General features: G+C 40.6%; 1 protein-coding gene across 1 annotated transcript; it reads right to left on the minus strand.

Annotated features, from left to right (window-relative positions):
* Window positions 1,236-20,266, minus strand: LOC102176031 (zinc finger protein 699). Its single transcript, XM_005682333.3, has 5 exons — window positions 19,867-20,266; window positions 14,565-14,617; window positions 13,218-13,344; window positions 4,659-4,839; window positions 1,236-4,303 (listed from the first exon to the last, which is right to left on the minus strand). Exons 2-5 carry the CDS (start codon window positions 14,610-14,612, stop codon window positions 2,845-2,847), a joined length of 1,815 nt encoding a protein of 604 aa, XP_005682390.2. The 5' UTR covers window positions 14,613-14,617; window positions 19,867-20,266; the 3' UTR covers window positions 1,236-2,844.

Consider the following 20,940-nt stretch of genomic DNA (forward strand, 5'->3'; position numbering starts at 1 on the left):
TTGGCATTTTCTGAGGCTGACATAGATTTAAAATATAAAGAAAAAACACTTTGAGGGAAAATAAGTTTTCTGGTTGAGCAGCCTTTATCAAAAGAGGGTCATAAAACGTTCAAAGGCCTCCAAGGCCAGAAGATACTGTACACAACATCTTTTGTGGAAAAGGTATACAGAAAAATCCTGGTTTTGATAAGGGCAAAACTGCTGGAATGTTTGGGCTGACTCTGTATGACCTTGCCTCTTTCATTTCCCTCTATGTAAAGGCAAGGTATAAAAGTACCTTTTGAAAAATGAAGCTTTTGGGGCATCGCAGAAGCTTGCTCACCCCGTGTTTTTTCTTCTCTCTATCTTTCTTTCTCTCTCTCTCTCTCCCTCTCCCTCTCTTTTTCAGGCTGATCCCTTGGAGCATGGGGGCTCCCTGCGTTCACTTATCTGCCCAGGTTTCTAAGACCTGAACGGGAAGACGTTCTGCATCTTCACTCCCCTGGGAGACCGGGAGGGCACCTGTGGCCTCTGTGAACAGGGCAAACTTCTTGTCTTGAAGTTTTATTGGTTCTCTATGTAAACCAAGGAATATCAGCCTCTTTCTCTCCTCTATTTTCTTATCTACAACATTCTTTCCTTATCTCTCTCTAAATCAATCGCCGACACTGTTTCTCCTTCGGGTTTCCCTGGATCCTGCGGGGGCTGGACCCCAGCAGTTAGGATTCCAGGCTTTCACTATCATGGCCCAGGTTCAATCTCTGGTCAGAGAACTAAAAACCTGCAAGTCACACAGCCAAAAAAACACCAGATATCCAAATAATCAATAAGCATATAAAAGAAGTATTCACCATTGTTACATATCAGGTAAATGCAAATTAAAACCAGAAACAAGATAATAGTACATTCTGTGTTGAACAGCTAAAATTAGAAAGTGCTAATCAGGCATGTGGAACAGTTAGGACCTTCATTCATTGCTTTTAGGATTATAAGTGGAATTGCTTTTGAAAAACTGGAATACCTACCTAGACATAAAGTCTATCCTATGATTCAGTAATTTCATTCTTATATTCAAAGTATGTAACAAGAGACATAAGTTCATAGTCTGCCAAAACAGCAATTAAGAGGCAAATTAGACATTGAAAAAAGAAGCCAAATATGTAACTGTATATACTGTATCTTAACACTTACATGAAGATCAAAAACAAGCAAACTTAATAAATTATAATCAAAGCCAAAATTGTGGAGCAACATAATTTTTTTTTTTTTTTTTTTTTTTTTTTTTTTTTTTTGGCTGCACTAAGTCTTAGTTGCAGTATGCAGGATCTTTAGTTGTGGCATGTGAGATCTAGTTCCCTGACCAGGGATCAAACCCCAGCTCCCTGCACTGGCTGGCAGATTATTAGCCACTGGACCACCAGGAAAGTCCCCAGAGCAATTATTGAGAAAGCATATAAATGAACTTTCTGAAATCCTGGAAAAGTTCTGTTTGTCACAGTATTTAGTGTAAAATTTCATCAAGCTGTACACTTAAGATTAGCACACTTTGGACCATGTAGATGACAACAACCCTGATCCAAACTGGAGCCAACTCTATGCAGTCAACAGATGTGCCAAAGGGCCTGTAATATCAGCAAAATTACAATGCAAGAACTTGCCAGAAAAATCCAAGAAGCTGTGTATGGCCATGATGGAGAAATTTATGGGGGGGTCTATGGAGTGGTTGCCTCTGAGATAATGAAAGTCAAGCACTTTGTGTTCTGCTTTGAGCCAGTATTGATCAGTGAGTCCAATAATTAGGCAAAAAGCTGGAAACTGAAGCTTGGCAGGCCCCCATGCATCTGTCTCCCTGTCTCATTGCCCCCAAACTCAGAATAATGGTTTCTTCCCTCTGCCTTCCAATTCTCACACAAACTCTTACTTTAGACAACTCAAACCTGGAACTAGATAAAGAACTGACTCTGGGAAATGCAGTCCCAGCCACATCCAAAGTACTACAACATAAGACAGCCCAACCAACTTTACTTGTAGCTTTCCTGTTGCAAGGTCTCTTTTATAAAAGTTCAAAATACTGGGTCCAATTCCCAGTCATAAGCAAGGATAAAGAACAAAATACAAAAATAACATAACAGATGAGACTCTTCTATCAAGGCTTTTGCACTTATTGATTTCCACTGGATTACTTATTAGACAGGGAAAGCTTTTAATGGTAAAAACTAATAATGTTTTTGTGTTAAAAAAAAAAAAGAGGGGGGGCGGGGAATAGTGGGTAGGCAATTTCCAGTTTCCACCATACTAGATCAAAATGAAATTACCATTTACCAAAGAAACTACAAATACTTGAATGTCGATACCACAATGACTGCACACTTAGAGAACAAAGAGAATCAACTGGTAGCTAATAATAATAATAAAAGATCACTCATGCCTATATATTAAAAAAATACTTTAAATGCCTGATGGGTCCAGAAAACTCTGTAATAGAAACAACATTTACATCTGAACCCTAATAAAAGCACCCCATAATAAAACATACGTGGCTAGAGCTGAAAGGTATTAGAGGAAATTTATCACCTTAAACATTTATATCAGAAAATTAAACTGGAAATCAATGATCAAGCAGTAGCCCACTTTAAGGATGAGGCACTAATCTTTGCTTTGAGTATGAATTTTCTTAAAACACAATAAGTGATGGTCATGGAGGTATTACCACATGATTTACATACATAGAGTTTCTCTCAGTTATGGGTTTTTCCAAAAGATGAGTGACAATTTCTTACATTCATAGGGTGTCTTCACAGTGTGAGATCTCACATACTCCCTAAGCTTTGAAAAAGCATTAAAGACATTCCCTCAGTCCTTACTTTATATATTTTCTCTGGTGTGAGTTTTCACATGTCTTCGAAAGTAAGCGGGACAAACAAAGGCTTTCCCACATTCCTTACATTCATAGGGCTTCTCACCAGTGTGGCTTCTTACATGTCTTCGAAAGGATGAAGGACAACTGAAAGCTTTCCCACATTCCAGACATTCAAAGGGTTTCTCTCCAGTGTGCATCCTTGTATGGACAGTCAGGTATGAAGAATGGCGAAAGGCTTTCCCACATTCCTTACATTCATAGGGTTTCTCCCCAGTGTGTGTTCTCATGTGGATCCTAAGGGCTGAGGGGTAAATGAAGGCTTTTCCACATTTCTTACATTCATAAGGTTTCTCTCCAGTGTGAGTTCTTATATGTACCGTCAGGTGGGATGAGCTGATGAAGGCTTTCCCACATTCCTTACATTCATAAGGCTTTTCTCCACTGTGAGTTCTTAAGTGTTCAGTGAGGGATGAGGAACGACTGAAGGCTTTCCCACATTCCTTACATTCATACTGTGCCTTTCCAGTGTGATCTTTCACGTGTGCTCGAAAGGACGAAGGGCAACTGAAGGCTTTTCCACATTCTTTACATTCATACGGTTTCTCTCTACTCTGATTTTTCACATGTGTATTCAGGGAAGTGGGAAGATAGAAGGCTTTCCCACATTCTAGGCATTCATAGGGTTTTTCCCCTGTGTGTTTTCTCATGTGGATGCTCAAGGAGGATGGACAGTTGTAGGCTTTCCCACATTCCTTACATTTATAGGGTTTCTCGCCTGTATGTGTTCTAACGTGTACAGTGAGCTTCGAGGACTCACTGAAGGCTTTCCCACACTCTTGACATTCATAAGGCTTTTCTCCAGTATGGATTCTTATATGTATGATAAGGTGAGAGGAGGAACTGAAGGCCTTCCCACACTCCTTACACTCATATGGCTTATCTCCACTGTGAATTCTTTTGTGTTTGGAGAGTGAGGAGGAACAGCTAAAGGCTTTCCCACACTCCTTACATTCATAAGGCTTATCTCCACTGTGAATTCTTTTGTGTTCTGTGAGGGATGAAGAACAGCTAAAGGTTTTCCCACATTCCCTGCATTCGCAATTTGTCTTTCCTGCATGAATCTTCATATGTGCCCGAAAGAAGGAAGAACAACTGAAGGCTTTGGTACATTCCCTACATTCATAGGGTTTCTCTTCAGTGGGAGTTTTCATATGTTTCTTAAAACAAGCAAAAAAATGGAAACCTTTCCCACATTCGTTACACTGATAGGGTTTGCTACCAGTGTGAGACCTAATGTGATTCTTCAGGGATAAATGATCTATGAAGGCCTTTTTACACACACGGCACTCATAGGCTCTTACTTCGGTAGTACTCTTGAGTATATTAAGGTGTGAAATTTGGCTGAAGGTTAGGCCACACTGATTTTCTTCATTATGTTCGTAGATGTTCTCAACCCCATGAATTCTTTCAAAAATAAAAAGCACATTATTAGTGGCAAGTAAATTTTTACCATTTTCAGTGCCTATGTGTATTTTTCTGGCCTGTCCAATGATAAGATGAAAGTACTCACATTGTGCTCTAAGACAGACAATATTATGACTGAGTTTTTGACTTATGAGGTTTTTCTGATGGTTGCTCAATGATTTATGTGTTAAACATGGAAGGGCTCAAGTCTCACTTGTGAAAAAAATATCTTATGAAAAGTCTTTAGGAAATTACAATTTTTTACTAAGTTTTAGATTTTTCTTTTTTTTAATTCTGTGATATTTTAAGATTCTTTCCTGAGACACTACTTTTCTCTTATATGAATGGCACTTACCTCAAACGTTTCTTGTGGTTTTTGTTCTGATAATCAATATCATGGTATTCCCAGATTTTATGTAAAATGGACAATGAGGAATCACTCCTTTTGAATCCTACTACATCCTGTTCATTGGATATTTTTCCATAAGTATCTTGTGGAGCAACTGATTCATCAATTTTAAGTTGAATCTCGAAACCTGAAACAAAGTAGCAAAGGCACCCATGAGCAAAGGACTTTGGCAGTACAGCTGGTTCAGGACTTTGGTAATAAGCACACGGTCGAAATAGTGAAGTGACTAGGAATAATCCCATGAAGATGGAAACTGATGGTAGCACAGATAAGATATTACTAGGAGAATAAAACAAAAAGAAACGGAATGAAACACACATGACCAAATACTACATTACGAAGACAAAATGTGGTCTTTCCCAAGAACAAGGAACAGGTGAGAGGACTGAAGAAAAGTCAAAATAGTAATCAAGGACTTCCCTGGTGGCACAGTGGATAAGAATCCACTTGCCAATGTAGGGGACACTGGTTCAATCCCTGGTCCAGGAAGATTCCACATGCCACAGAGCAACTAAGCCAGTGTGCAGTAACTACTAAGCCCACAAGCTGCAAATACTAAGCCCAAGCACTGCAACTAGAGGGCAGTCCTCACTCTCTGCAACTAGAGAAAAGCCCATGCAAAGCAATGAAGATCCAGCACAGTAAAAAATAAAATTTTTTTAAATAAATAAAATAGTAATCTAAGATATCGGTGGAAGCTCAGGTTCCTCAGACAAAACAAAGCTTCATTTTGATTTTATGTTATTTTTCCCAAATGTAATATCCCCCAACCACATCAGGTATTCTTGCTTTACTGATGCCCCCCCTGGAGAGACAGTCTTCTCTCCACTGTCTCTAGGTCCTCCTCTTGTTTCCACTGTAAGATCAGATACGGTTTGTGTAGTGGATACCCTGTTCACATAGAAAGGTATATCGTGAGGGAAAACAATGAGTTACCACATGTATTTCTATGAAACAGGGCAAAAACTGCTCTTCTGATACTCTAAAGCAAGTGATAGGGATAGAATAGGATAGTTATATAGGATAGGATAGTTATGCAGAAGTCCCAGTAGTGGATTAGAGATAAAGAGGGAAACCTAGAGAACTTTGAGAGACCAGTGGAAGTTCAGTTCAGTTCAGTCGCTCAGCTATGTCCGACTCTTTGCAACCTTTGAATCACAACACGCCAGGCCTCCCTGTCCATCACCAACTCCTGGAGTTCACTCAAACTCATATCCATCGAGTTGGTGATGCCATCCAACCATCTCATCCTCTGTCGTCCCCTTCTCCTCCTGCCCCCAATCCCTCCCAGCATCACAGTCTTTTCCAATGAGTCAACTCTTCGCATGAGGTGGCCAAAGTACTGGAGCTTCAGCTTTAGCATCATTCCTTCCAAAGAAATCCCAGGGCTGATCTCCTTCAGAATGGACTGGTTGGATCTCCTTGCAGTCCAAGGGACTCTCAAGAGTCTTCTCCAACACCACAGTTCAAAAGCATCAATTCTTTCTTTCACTCAGCTTTCTTTATAGCCCAACTCTCACGTCCATACATGACCACTGGAAAAATCATAGCCTTGACTAGATGGACCTTTGTTGGCAAACTAGTATCTCTGCTTTTCAATATACTATCTAGGTTGGTCATAATTTCCTTCCAAGGAGTAAGCGTCTTTTAATTTCATGGCTGCAATCACCATCTGCAGTGGTTTTGGAGCCAAAAAAAAATAAAGTCTGACACTGTTTCCACTGTTTCCCCATCTATTTCCCATAAAGTGATGGGAGCAGATGCCATGATCTTCGTTTTCTGAATGTTGAGCTTTAAGCCAACCTTTTCACTCTCCTCTTTCACTTTCATCAAGAGGCTTTTTAGTTCCTCTTCAATTTCTGCCATACAGGTGGTATCATCTGCATATCTGAGGTTATTGATATTCCTCCCAGCAATCTTGATTTCAGCTTGTGCTTCTTCCAGACCAGCTTTTCTCATGATGTACTCTGTGGAAGTTAATGATGCTCAAAAAGCTATTAGACTGGTGGAACAAAGCAGTCTTGTTTAACTATAATGCCATTTATAAAAGCAAAAGATATGCCCCAGGTTATTAGGTGAAATAAAAATGTCACCACCCTTCTACTGATTTGAATAAGTGCTATGACAATGTGGCACAAGTGGTCAAAACTCTGCCTGCCAAAGCAGGATTCACAGGTTCAACCCCTACGCTGAGAAGATCCTCTGAAGTAGAAAATGGCAACCCACTCCACTATTCTTACTTGGAAAATTCCATGGACAGGGGAGTCTGGTGGGCTATAGTCTATGGGATCTCAAAGAGTCAGACATGACTGAGCATGCATGCACAGAAGACAATTCTAGTTTGACCACACAGGGTCAGACATTCTTGTGCCTGATACAAAGGAGGAACTAGTGATGTAAGCCTGAATCAACTCAAAGAAGGCAGTCCTTTCCCCCACACACACTTTCCTTTGACAATAAAATTATAGCCCACTTAATCCTCAGTGCAGGGCTCCCTCATCTATCCACTTACATCTCTTGCAAGCATCTTATACTAATAAATCTACCTTTTGCCTATCAGTTTGCTTCTTGCTGTTCCTTTCGCACTGAGATACAAAGACTCTGACCATCATTAAGTCCAGAAACCAGGTATGTGATCTCAGTTGGAAGACCATGGGTTTTGGCCAGGCTGAAGTTGCAGCCTCATGAGCTCAAGTCCCAAACTGGATTTTGGCCAAGTTCGAGTCCTGGCACATGAGCTCAAACTCTGGCACACGGGTTCAAGTCACAATCTGAAGTGAACTTTTTCACAGGTGTGAGTTTAACTGCAACAAAATATCTAATTTATCTTTTAAGGGGATGGGGCAGTCTGATGAATAGAACTGATCTGATATTAACACATAGACCTCGATATTATTAGAAGCTGGTCCAGTACTCACAGGCAGGATATGTTGTTCTCCTGCTGAAGATAAATAATCCCCGAATACCAATCTTAGACAAGGTTACTCTAATACCATGTTAAAATGAAACAAAATAAGGCTACTTCATGATTTAGCCTAGGGGCAAAGTATTACTAGAATTTCCCCTGCTTTCTGTCAGCATCCAATCTAAAATGAACACCTGTTAACTAGGGTGACAGTGGCCCTCAAAGATTCATATCTAAATAGACCAATGGAACAGAACAGAGTCTAGAAATAGACCCACATAAATATAGTCAACTTACCTTTGACAAAGGTTCAAAGGCAATACAGAAATACCGCAATTCAGAAATACAGTAGAGAAAAAAATAAAGTCTTTCCAACAAATGGTGCTAAAACAACTACTAGACATTAAGGTACATTTTTTAAAAAAATCTTGACATAAACTTGCAAAAAATTAACTCAAAATTCACAGGGAGGCATACAGGGCTTTGGGATAACTGGAGTCCATCAATAGAGAGTAAAAAATTAGCTCAAAATGGATCACAAATCTAAACGTAAAACGTAAAACTATGGAATTCCTAAAAGACAACAGGGAAAAAAATTAGATGCCCTAAGATCTAGTGATTTGTTAGATATGTGAAAATTAATCAAGGAAAACTTCACTAAATGGAGTTGAGAGGCCAGAAGAGGAAGTTTTCATCTAATTCTTTACAACATTAATTACAGGGAGAATTGTCCATCAGAGACCCCAACAAGAATCACCAATTATAATCCTAACAGGAAAAGATTTACATCACATCTCCTATCAGAAATCACTACTCCAGCAACTCAGCCATCATCACCATGAACTCTCACCTTTATCCAGTGGACTTTCATCCAAAACAACCTCTCCCAATTTCCTCCTTTTTCTCTACAAAATTACATTCTTTTCCATTGTTCTGTGGACTTGCCTATGGCTTTTGTTATAGCTTTCTTATCTCAAATTGCAATTCCCTTGCTATTCCCAAGTAAACTATTTTTTTGTTGGTAAAATAACTTTTTATTTTTAAAGCCAATAAGTAACCTGAAAAGCACAATTCATGAAAGAAAGAACTGATAAGTTGGTCTTCATTAATATTAAAATTTTTTGCTCTGAGTAAAACACTATCAAGAAAATGAAAAGACATGCCACATACTTGGAGAAAATATTTGCAAAAGACATGTGTGATAAAGAACTATTATCCGAAATATATACAGAAGTCTTAAAACTCAACAATAAGAAAATAACTTCATTTTTTTTTAATAGGCCAAAGTAAGAATACACAATGGAGAAAAAGTCTCTTCAGCAAGTGGTGTTGGGAACACTAGACAGTTTCATGTGTATCAAGGAAACAACAACACACCCTCACATCATACACAAAACTATACTCAGCCAGAAGCCAGCACGGGAGATCCCATCCATGACAAGGTCATGCGAAGGAGACCTGACAAGCAAGGCTTCAGGACTCGAGGGACCCCCTGGACCTGCTCGAGCATCTACCCCAAAACCAGAATCTGTCTTACTATTTTATGCCTTTCACCAACTCTTTTGACATTAACAGGGGGTTATCCCCAACCACCTTTTTCTGGAAAAAGTCAACTTAGGGCTCTAGTTGATAAATCTCCTGGGCATAAAAGAAGTATTTCAATTTAAACCCCCTGTTAGCATTCTAGCTTACTTGGCAGGTTTATCCAAACTCTTGCAACAATGTTGAGCCAATGCTTGCTGCCAAATTCCCACATCCCTTACCCATTGTGTTCCTGGGAGTGCATACAGTTAAGATGGAGAAAAAAATAAGTAGTAGCCTTAGCATTAGCAACATTAGACTTTGAGTTAATAAGTTCTTTCTTTGCTGTAACCTATGGAATCTTTGCTCCATAAAAATGTAACTCTGTACTTTAAGGGTGATGTGGGCTAAGGAATTTAACAAAAAATATTTCAAGGGCAAGTAAGTGTTTTAGCTGACCAACCTTTATCAAAAAGGGGTCATAAAATGTCAACAGGCCTGCGGGCAAGAAGATAATGTACAAAAAATAAGACCCTTGTTTATGAAATGGTATGCAGGAAGAAACCTGGTATCGATAAAAGTTAAAACTGATGGAATGTTGAGCTGACTCTGCATTTTTCACTTTGCTCAATGTATAACTCAGGATATAAAAGTTCCCCCTGAAAACAAAGTGACAGGCCTCGCTCACCAAAGCTTGGTCTCCCCGTGTCATTCTTTCTCTCTCTTTCCCTTTCCTTTTCAGGTTGATCCCCTGGAGTGCAGGGGCCCTCTGAGTTCACTTTCTTGCCTGGGCTTCTAAGACCCACTCAAGAAGATGCCCAAGGTGGGGCACCTTCAGCTACTTGAGTGGGCGCCTGTGGCTTACGTGAACAGAGCAAGTCCCATGCTGGGGCTTTATTGGCTTTCTGCGTAAACCAAGGAATATCAACCTCTTTCTCTCCTCTATTTTCAGGACTGGAAAAGGTCAGTTTTCATGCCAATTCCAGAGAAAGGCAATGCAAAAGAATGTTCAAACTACTGCACAATTGCACTCATCTCACATGCTAGTAAAGTTATGCTCAAAATTCTCCAAGCCAGGCTTCAGCAATACATGAACTGTGAACTCCCTGATGTTCAAGCTGGTTTTAGAAAAGGCAGAGGAACCAGAGATCAAATTGCCAACATCCGCTGGGTCATCGAAAAGGCAAGAGAGTTCCAGAAAAACATCTATTTCTGCTTTATTGACTATGCCAAAGCCTTTGACTGTGTGGATCACAATAAACTGTGGAAAATTCTAAGAGAGATGGGAACAAGACCACCTGACCAGCCTCTTGAGAAATCTGTATGCAGGTCAGGAAGCAACAGTTAGAACTGGACATGGAACAACAGACTGGTTCCAAATAGGAAAAGGAGTACGTCAAGGCTGTATATTGTCACCCTGCTTATTTAACTTCTATGCAGAGTACATCATGGGAAACGCTGGACTGGAAGAAACACAAGCTGGAATCAAGATTGCTGGGAGAAATATCAATAACCTCAGATATGCAGATGACACCACCCTTATGGCAGAAAGTGAAGAGGAGCTAAAAAGCCTCTTGATGAAAGTGAAAAGTGGAGAGTGAAAAAGTTGGCTTAAAGCTCAACATTCAGAAAACGAAGATCATGGCATCCGGTCCCATCACTTTATGGGAAATAGATGGGGAAACAGTGGAAACAGTGTCAGACTTTATTTTGGGGGGCTCCAAAATCACTGCAGATGGTGACTGCAGCCATGAAATTAAAAGACTCTTACTCTTTGGAAGGAAAGTTATGACCAACCTAGATAGCATATTCAAAAGCAGACACATTACTTTGCCGACTAAGCTCCATCTAGTCAAGGCTATGGTTTTTCCAGCAGTCATGTATGGATGTGAGAGTTGGACTGTGAAGAAGGCTGAGCGCCAAAGAATTGATGCTTTTGAACTGTGGTGTTGGAGAAGACTCTTGAGAGTCCCTTGGACTGCAAGGAGATCCAACCAGTCCATTCTGAAGGAGATCAGCCCTGGGATTTCTTTGGAAGGAATGATGCTAAAGCTGAAGCTCCAGTACTTTGGCCACCTCATGCGAAGAGTTGACTCATTGGAAAAGACTGTGATGCTGGGAGGGATTGGGGGCAAGAGAAGAAGGGGATGACCGAGGATGAGATGGCTGGATGGCATCACGGACTCGATGGACATGAGTCTGAGTGAACTCCGGGAGATGGTGATGGACAGGGAGGCCTGGCGTGCTGCAATTCATGGGGTCACAAAGAGTCAGACATGACTGAGCGACTGAACTGAACTGAACTGAATATAAACTTGAGATTTACCTTAATAATGATGTGTCAATATAGGTTCATCAACTGTAATGAATATACTACTCTAGCAGGAGGCAGTGCATTTATGGGAAATCTTTGTACTTGCCAGTTAATTTTGCTGTGAGCATACAAACTGCTCTAAAAAAAAATAGAGTGCACTGGAAAAAAAAAAATCCATGTCCACCGAGAATTCAGAACATTACTTTATTTGGAAATAGATATTTGCAGAAGTAATCAAGTTAACATGAAGTTATACTCGATTTGGGTAAGCCCTAATAGCAATGGCTCATGTCCTTACAAGGACAGAAAGATGTAGAGACAAAGGACAAAGGCCCTATGAAGATGGAGGCAGAGATTAGAGTGATATGGCTACCAACCAAGGACTGCCAGCAACAACCAAAAGCTAGGAAGAGGCAAGGAGGGGTTTTCTCCTGAGCCTTCAGAAGGATCATGACACCTTGATTTCAGACTTTCAATCTCTTGAAATTTAGAAGAGTAAATTTCACACTTCCTTGGCAGTACAGGTGGTACAGAAGACGCCTGCCAAGGCAGGAGACACAGGTTCGATCCCTGGTGCAGGAAGATTCCACATGCCATGGAGCAGTTAAGCCCATGCATCACAACTACTGAAGCCCTAGCACCCTACAACTACCGAAGCCCTCGCACCTAAAGCATGGGCTCCCCAACAACAGAACCCACCACTGTGAGAAGCCCATGCACCCCAACAAAGAGTAGCCCCACTCACTGCAACTAGAGAAAGCCCAAGTGCAGCAAAGACCTAGCACAGCCTAAATAAATAAAATAGTTGTCTAGCTACAGAATAAAACTGGGGAGTAGAGGTAGAGGAAGTTTTTTTAAAAAGTAAAAGAATAACTTTCTGTTGTTCCTAGCTACCCAGTTTGTGGCACTTTGTTATGAAAGGCCTAGGAAAATAGAACAGCCTGTTGTCATGGACCTACCCCTAAATCATTCAACCTAAGTATCTAAATCCTATAATATTTACTTTCTAACAGACTGCATTGTTCCCCATGACATGTGTTTCTCCCTCACTGCTCCAAGGAATAAACCCAACTTGTTAAACTGGTGGTCTATGGGTACAGGGAATTAATAGCAGTAAAATTCTCAAAAGGTCTCAAACCACCAATTTTCTCCCTGTCCCCCAAAGTGACCCCTGAAGCCTGTGCCCACACCATACACACTTAATAAGCCTCCTTGAGGATTCTGACCACAAAAAAAAAGGAAAAGCAGGTTCAATATATATGTTTATTTTCTTTCTTTTCCTCATGTTAATTTCATATTTATCTTCTCCATTACTGAAGCGTTTTGAATACAATGACATCTTATTGTCTATAGTATATATTCAAAAGGGTTTGATACAAATTCATCCTAAAAAAAAAAAATGCTTAAAGAATGAAAGAATGATTGAATAAAGAAAAATAATGCTTTCAGTACCCTGAGAGAAAGTGAAAACTTTACAACCCTGAGAAAATGAAAACTCTGCATTTAGTGCCAGTGGCAAAATGGGTAAGGAAACTTTCACTAATTCTTTTGCTTGTTTTATATTGGTGAAATACTTTAACAATATACATGTTTATTTTCATGGTGAAGCCACTAGACTCCACTAGCTCCTTGGGGTCAGTGACCATGTCTGTCTTATTTAACAATTTATTCCAGTTTCTCAACCCAAATCCTAGAACAAGGGCAATTTATAAGATAAACCTGTTTTCTAAATAACATAACATTGGAGGAATGTTACCATCCTTACCTAATGAGGCCAGGTTCCGGAAGTTTTCCAGCATCACATCTCTGTAGAGGTTTCTCTGAGCGAGATTCAGCAGAGCCCACTCCTCTTGGGTAAAGTCCACAGCCACATCCTCAAAGACCACTGTGTTCTAAAACATTCCACATACTTTGTTCAGAAAGGTACCAACTCCCCCAGCATGTGCAGGAGGGTGAATGAGGCTGACAGTACTGGGGAACCGAGAATCAACTCACAGGAAGTTCAAAAGATTCTTTTCTCCCAAATATCTACCCTAGGATTCAGTCATCAGATCTTTCTCATTCTATCTAAGCATCCTGACTGATCAAATTCTGTCTCATAGATTTAACAACATTTTTGAAACACTAAATTTATCTTTCCACTGTTTGATGGTGACCAGTTCCACTCTTACAATAATCAAAAACATCCAGAACATATTGCAGAAACCAGAGAAATGCTCTAAAAATGAAATAATTTCCACATTGAAAGAAGCAAAAATCCCTTGTTAGAGGGACTTCCCTGGAGGTTCAGGGCTTAAGACTGTGCTTTCCAATGCAGGGGATGTGGGTTCAATCCTTGGTTGAGGGCCTAAGATCCCACATGCCTTGGGGCCAAAAAACCAAAACAGAAAACAGAAAAAACAACTGTAACAAAACATTATACTGTAAAATAGAAAAACTATTGTAACAAAAAAAAACTATTTAAAAAAAATCCTTGTTACAGAAACAAGTTCACCTGCTTCCTTATTCCCCACCATTGCAATCAGCACAACACAAAACACTAATATAAAATTTGGATGAGGTTTAAATCCCCAAGAGACAAGGACCTTCTGTTTTTCTTTTTTCCCTCCATACACCTGGAGCCCAGAAGTCAGCAAGAAGCACAATATTCAACCCAGGCCCACAGTCAGTCATATTTTCTTACACTGTAGGCCCAGGAGCTGTAAATTATAGAACATGAACTAAAATCAGCCTATCACCTGTTTTTATTAAGTAAAGTTTTACTGGAACACAATAAAACGTTTATTTATACACTGTTTATGGCTGCTTTCACACTAAAATGGCAAAACTGATGGGAAATTCCTGTCAGTCCAGTGGTTAGGACTCCATGTTTTCACTGCTGAGGGCACAGGTTCAATTCCTGGTCAGGGAAATAAGATCCCACAAGCTGCCCAAAACAAACAAACAAAAAACAATAAAATGCCAGAACTGAGTAAAATAGAAACTATGGCCTAAAATGCTTACTATGTGACCCAGTGTAGGAATAGGTTGTTGATCTCTGCTCTAAATTTAGGACATAGATAACCTGATGGAATTTAAATATTCTTTTGGAGAATTATTAGCTCTTACTTACCTGTATCACATTTTTCTGTAACTCAGCAGCTATTCTCTCTTCCTCCATGTTTCCTTCATGAAGAAAGACAGAGTATTGAGATGTTACAGCTGAGACAGGAGAAAGAAGACATGAGAACCTGGGTTGTCCCCACAGTCTCCACAATCAAGACTGTGGATTCGGCAGCACATCTGTTATGAGTGATCATTCTCCTCAAAACACACACACACACATGCAAAGCGCCTGCACACCCAAGCAAATACACATTGATCTTGTGAGAAAATGGTGCAAGAAAAAAAATAATAATAATAGTAACTTACTTACAAAACAGAGACTCACAGACATAGAGAAGGACATTATGGTTGCCAGGGGGAAGGACAGGGGAAAGGGATAATTAGGGAGTTTAGAATGGACATGTACACACTCCTATATTTAAAGTGGATAACCAACAAGGGTCTACTGTGTAGCACATGGGAACTCTGTTCAATGTTATGTGGAGGCCTGGATGGGAGGAGAGTTTAGGGAAGAATGGATACATGTATATGCATGGCTGAGTGTCTTAGTTGCTCACCACTGTTAATCACAACACTGTTAATTAGCTACACCCCAATACAAAATAAAAAGTTTTTTTCTTTAAAGTTGGAGCAATTTTATCTCCTCCAGAGCTAGAAACAGTCCTCTCACTCTTGTAGATCATTAAGAAAAAAAAAAGGTTTAAGAGTCCATTTCGTAAGTGAGTCAGCCGGAGTCTAAAAAATTTGGCTGTCAATCTGCCCATGATAATGAAAACATTAAAAATATAAGAGAATGCCTTCAGTAGTAAGAATATACATTCCATCTCAAAGGAAAGTGTGACTTGTATGTCAGATCTCCAGGGGTTCCAGACCCAATATTTATTTCTGCACTGCCTGGCTGGCCAACATGTATTACTACTTAATCTCTAACTATGAGACCTTCCCACTCCGAGGGCTGCAGGGTCTCCAAAACCTGGTTTTTGAGAAACAGCACAACTGACTGAATTTTACATGCAGGTGGCAGAGAAGACATCTCATGTTAAATTTTGCCTGTACAGGAGATATAGTCACAGCATAAAAAGAACATCTGAAGTGAAGTTGGCATATGTGTCATCTCTGACAGCAGCATCCACAGCACTAGTGCATGAATTTCAAATAATGAAAACACAGCAGTCTCTCTCACTTCAGTGGACCATATATGTATTGTAGAGCCAATAGAAACTTCAGTCACTTAGACATGTGCTCAGTGTTATCCAATAAGCTAAGGGAGGGTGTGTATCCAGGTGTATTTACCTTCAAAGCTAAATGCCCAAAGAGTGTGTTTCTGAACATATACCTTATAATATAGTTGTCAGTGAGGCCCTTATGCCCTAACATTACTGGGGTCTAGCCTAGAATGCTGTCGGGCACACTATGGAGAGTAAACAAATAAAGTATTCCCTTCAACTGTTTTATCTTTGAGCTCCTTCTCTTTTTTTATTAACTTATTTTTAATTGGAGGGAAGACTTTTCAGAGTCCCTTGGACAGGGAGGAGATCAAACCAGTCAATCCTAAAGGAAATCAACCCTGAATACTCATTGGAAGGATTGATGCTGAACCTTCGATACTTTGGCCATCTGATGCAAAGAACCAACTCATTGGAAAAGACTCTGAGGCTGAGAAAGATTCAGGGCAAGAGGAGAAGGGGATGACAGAAGATGGATGTCAGCTGGATGGCATCATTGACTCAATGGACATGAGTTTGAGCAAACTCCGGGAGATAGTGAGGGTCAGGGAAGCCTGGCATGCTGCAGTTGGACACAACTTAGCGACTGAATGCTTCCCTGGTAGCTCAGCTGGTAAAGATCTGCCTGCAATGCAGGGGAGACCTGGGTTCGATCCCTGGGATGGGAAGATGCGCTGGAGAAGGAAATGGCTACCCACTCCAGTATTCTGGCCTGGAGGATTCCATGGACTGTATAGTCCATGGGGTCGCAAAGAGTCGGACATGACTGAGCGACTTTCGCTTTCACTAGTGACTGAACAACAAATGCTTTACAATGTTATGTTGGTTTATTCTACATATCAATGTGAATCAGCTACGAATTACATATATTCCCTCCCTCTTGAGTCTCCCTCTCACCCATGTCCATCCCACCCTCTAGGTTGTAACACAGCAGCAAGCTGAGCTCCCTATTAGCAGCTGAGCTGCTATTCAGCAGCTTTCTACTATCCGTTGTACACATGGTAGCATATATATGTCAATGCTACTCTCGCAATTCATCCCACCGTCTCCTTCCTCCACTGTATCCACAAGTCCATTCTCTACATCTGCATCTCTATTCCTGCCCTTGAGCTCCTTCTCTTGACTAAGCCCTATGTCTTCAACAAGGATGCTCCCCTTAAGGTCCCTACCTCCTGCTCCTTCATCTCATATTTATTTAGGTAATATTTGCCCTGCCCAACTATGTGCAGTCTTAGGAGACACAGCACTAAACAAAACAGAAAAACCCTAAAGTACTTGAGTCTTATAATTGTTTTAAGGAGGACCAGTAAATTACCAAAATATTATCAGGTGATGGTATATGCTATATAAAAATATATCACATTATAGAGATAAGGAGATACACGCACATTTATCTTTAGCAAGTCAGAACCACTTATGTGACAGGGTAGAAGCAGGAAATTAAAACAACTGTTTTAGGATTTCCCTGGTGGTCCAGTGGTTAAGAATCTGCAGGGGACAGGGGTTTGATCCCTAGTCCAGAAAGATTTTACATGCCACAGGGCAACTAAGCTGTGCACCACAACTACTGAGCCAGCACTCTGGGGCCCTCACACCGCAACTACTAAGCTCACATGCTGCAACTACTGAAGCCCACACACCTAGAGTCTGTGCTCTGCAATAAGAAGCCAACACCATGAGAAGCCCACGCACTGCAAAGAAGAGTAGCCCCCACTTGCTACAACTAAAGAAAACCTATGCTTGGCAATGGAGACCCCATGCAGCCAAAAATAACTTTTTAAGAATAAATAAACAGAACAACTGTTTCAAATAAAGCAAAAAATCAGTGGCTGGTGTGGCACATACATTTATGCACAACTGACCCTCAAACAATTGCAGGGGTTGGGGTACCAAGCCTCCAGCAATGGAAAGTCTGAGTTTAAATCATAGTCAGCCCTCAGTATCCAAGGATTCAACCAATGGCCCATCCAGTATTTAATAGTGAAAAAAAAAAAATCTGCATATAAGTGGACACATGCATTTCAAACCTATGTTGTTCAAGGGTTAATTGTATTTATAAATATCATCAGTTCCTATAGAAGAAATATTAGTAATTATAGGTTAACCATTGATGTATAATGGCAGAAAAAGAACCACATAAAGATGTAAGTATATATATATATATATATATATATATGACAAAATTAATGATATATTTTGGAGAAGGAAATGGAAACCCACTCCAGTACTCTTGCCTGGAGAATCCCATGGACAGAGGAGCCTGACAGGCTACAGTCCACAGGGTCGCAAGAATCAGACACTACTTAGTGACTAAACCACCACCCATGATATTTTTAAAAACTTAGAATCAGAAAAGCTAAAATGGCAATACTACCCAAAGCAACCTACAGATTTATTGCCATCCCTATCAAATTACCCATGACATTTTTCACAGAACTAGAATAATACTAAAATTTATATGAGATCATAAAAGACCCAGAATTGCCAAAGCAAGCCTGAGGAAAAAGAATGAAGCAAAAGGCATAACCATCCCAGGCTTCAGACTACTACAGAACTATAGTAATCAAAACAGTGTGGTATTTGCACACACACACACACACCCACACCCAAAAAAAAAAAAAAAAAAACAGGCACACAGATCAATGGAACAGAATAGAGAGCCCAGAAACAAACCCATACTCCTGTGGTCAATTAATCGTCAACAAAGGAGGCAAGAATATACAATGGGTAAAAGATAATCTCTTCAGCAAGTGGGTGCTGGGAAAGCTGGACAGCTGCATGTAAATCAAAGAAATTAGAACACACTCTCTCCCATGGAAAAAAGGGAATCCTACTACCTGTTGGTAGGAATGTAAACTGGTACAACCATTGTGGAGAACAGTATGTAAGGTTCCTTAAAAAACTAAACACAGAACTACCGTATGATGCAAAAATCCCACTCCCGGGCATATATCTGGAGTAAAGCAATTCAAAAAGATACACGCATCCCTATGTTCAAAGCAGCACTATTCACCACAGCACAACAGTGAAGTCAGGTAAACAACCTAAATATCCATCAGTGGAGGAATGAATAAAGAAGATGTGATACATATATAAAATGGAACACTACTCAGCCATTTAAAAAAAGAAAGGAATAATGCTATTTGCAGCAAAACAGGTACAGCCAGAAATTATCACACTAAGTGAAGTAAGTCAGAAAGTGAAAGACAAATACCATATGCTATCACTTATATGTGGAATCTAAAATGTGGCGCAAACAAGCCGATCTACAAAATGGAAAAAGACTCAACAGATATAGAGAACAGATTTGTGGTTACCAAAGGGGAGAGGAGATAGGACAGGGATGGACCAGGAGTCTGGAATTAGTAGATGCAAACTATAGAATGGATAAACAACAAAGTCCTATTGCATAGCAAAGGGAATTATATTCAATATCCTGGGATAGACTATAATGAAAAAGAATATACTATATAAAAAAAGACTGTGTAAATATTACATGTGATAAATATAATTCACATCAATAGAAAAAGATCATATGACTTATCCCCTTCAATAGAAAATAGTGACTTATGTCTATCAATACCCATTGATGATAATAATTTAACCCACTAGGACTAGAAGGAAATAGGCTTTAATTAGAAAATATATATATTATCTACAAACACCTATAGCAAACATCCTATTTAATAATGAAATGACAGAATTCCCTCTGGGATCAGGAACAAGGCAAGGATGCAATTTATATGCTTTTCTACATTGAACTGAAAGTCCTGGGAAATGCACTAAATAAACAAAAGTATAAGATACAAGGAATAAAAAAGAAAACGCTAAAACTGGCATATGATCACACTCCCGGTGTGAAAATTTTTAAAAATCTATGGATAACTGACCAACATTCAGAGCAGCAACTGGCAAACAGGGGTTAAAAAGATACTAAGTAATCAGTCCACTAGTATGTACCTGAATATAATGTAGCAAACTAACTCCCACAATCAGAAAAAAAGAAAAAACAGGTTAAAATGTATCTCTTGCACCTGGAAGGGAGATGCAGACGGAGTTAAGCAAACATCATCCCGCACTCACCGAACAAACCGAAATCCACAGACCGGCGCAGAAAAGAGGTGGAGGCTCAGGTCCTCGTGACCCGAATGGCAAGGATGCTTCTCCTTTCCGGAAAGAGAGCAGAGGATGCCTTTGGAGGCCGATTAAGTACGAGAATGGCCCTTCAACTCTTGCCTGCAGCCGATTCACCCCGACTGCTGGACCCTCACAGAGTTCCTGATTCAGTGAGTTTGGGACCAGCCGCGGCTGCTACAGACCCCGGGAGGGGCGGGGAGCCCAAGCGGCAGCCTTTTGACCGCAGATCCCAAGGCCGAGTTCTCCACCTCCCGAGCACCAGACTTTGGGCCGGCTAGGTCGAACTGGATGGGAAAATTTCTATCAGATTTAGACAGAGATGCAAAAAGACAAGGCCGCCCGCTCGCGCACGCGCAGAAGCGTGCTGCTGCTTCCGGTTTCCGAGCCACGTACAGCGTAAGGGGCGGGGTCTCGGGAGCTGGGAAATTTGGGATGGCGGTTGCAGCTTCCAGCAGCAAGCGGAGAAGTACTAGTTTCCTCCAGGGAGAGACGCGTCTGGGTCTTGGAGCCGGGTCAGCCAAGGACTTGACGTTGGATGACGCTGGAGCAGGACCAGGCCTGTGGCGGGGCTTGGTTGACTAGGCCTGTGGGGCGGAACTGGGACGCGACCAGGTCTAGGGGCGTGGCTTAGTTGAATAGTCCCATGTGGGATCTTAGTTTCCCAATTAGGGATTGAACCTCTGTTGCCTGCATTGCAAGACAGAAATTAACCACATGCTTAACCACTGGACCACCAGAGAAGTCCCGAGGTGGTAGGTTTTTGCTGAGCCCGTGTACAACTTTCATCCCTGCCACCGTGGCTACTTTGTTCCGGAGCCCACTGGGGAGACGAGCAGCTAGAAAAGGAGGCTTACTGGTATCCACAGAACCAGTTATCCTATTGTCATAGTCACTCTGCAGATACAGAATGGAACCCCCACCCCAAACTTCATTTGCATGTCAAGATATTATGCCACACACATATACACCAAGAGGGTGTGAATATGTTTAAAACTTACATTACAAATGGCCCTTGGGTCA

This window comes from Capra hircus, chromosome 7, assembly GCF_001704415.2.
Source record: "Capra hircus breed San Clemente chromosome 7, ASM170441v1, whole genome shotgun sequence".
Classification (NCBI taxonomy): domain Eukaryota; kingdom Metazoa; phylum Chordata; class Mammalia; order Artiodactyla; family Bovidae; genus Capra; species Capra hircus.

Bases quoted from the DNA above. Each gene is read 5' to 3' on its own strand.
- LOC102176031 (XM_005682333.3), bottom strand. From the start codon at position 14,612: ATGGAGGAAGAGAGAATAGCTGCTGAGTTACAGAAAAATGTGATACAG. The intron at 4,840-13,217 runs GTAAGGATGGTA...ACTTTGTTTCAG, and splicing joins CCGGAACCTGGCCTCATTAG to GTTTCGAGATTCAACTTAAA. The intron at 4,304-4,658 runs GTAAGTGCCATT...TATTTTTGAAAG, and splicing joins AACCACAAGAAACGTTTGAG to AATTCATGGGGTTGAGAACA.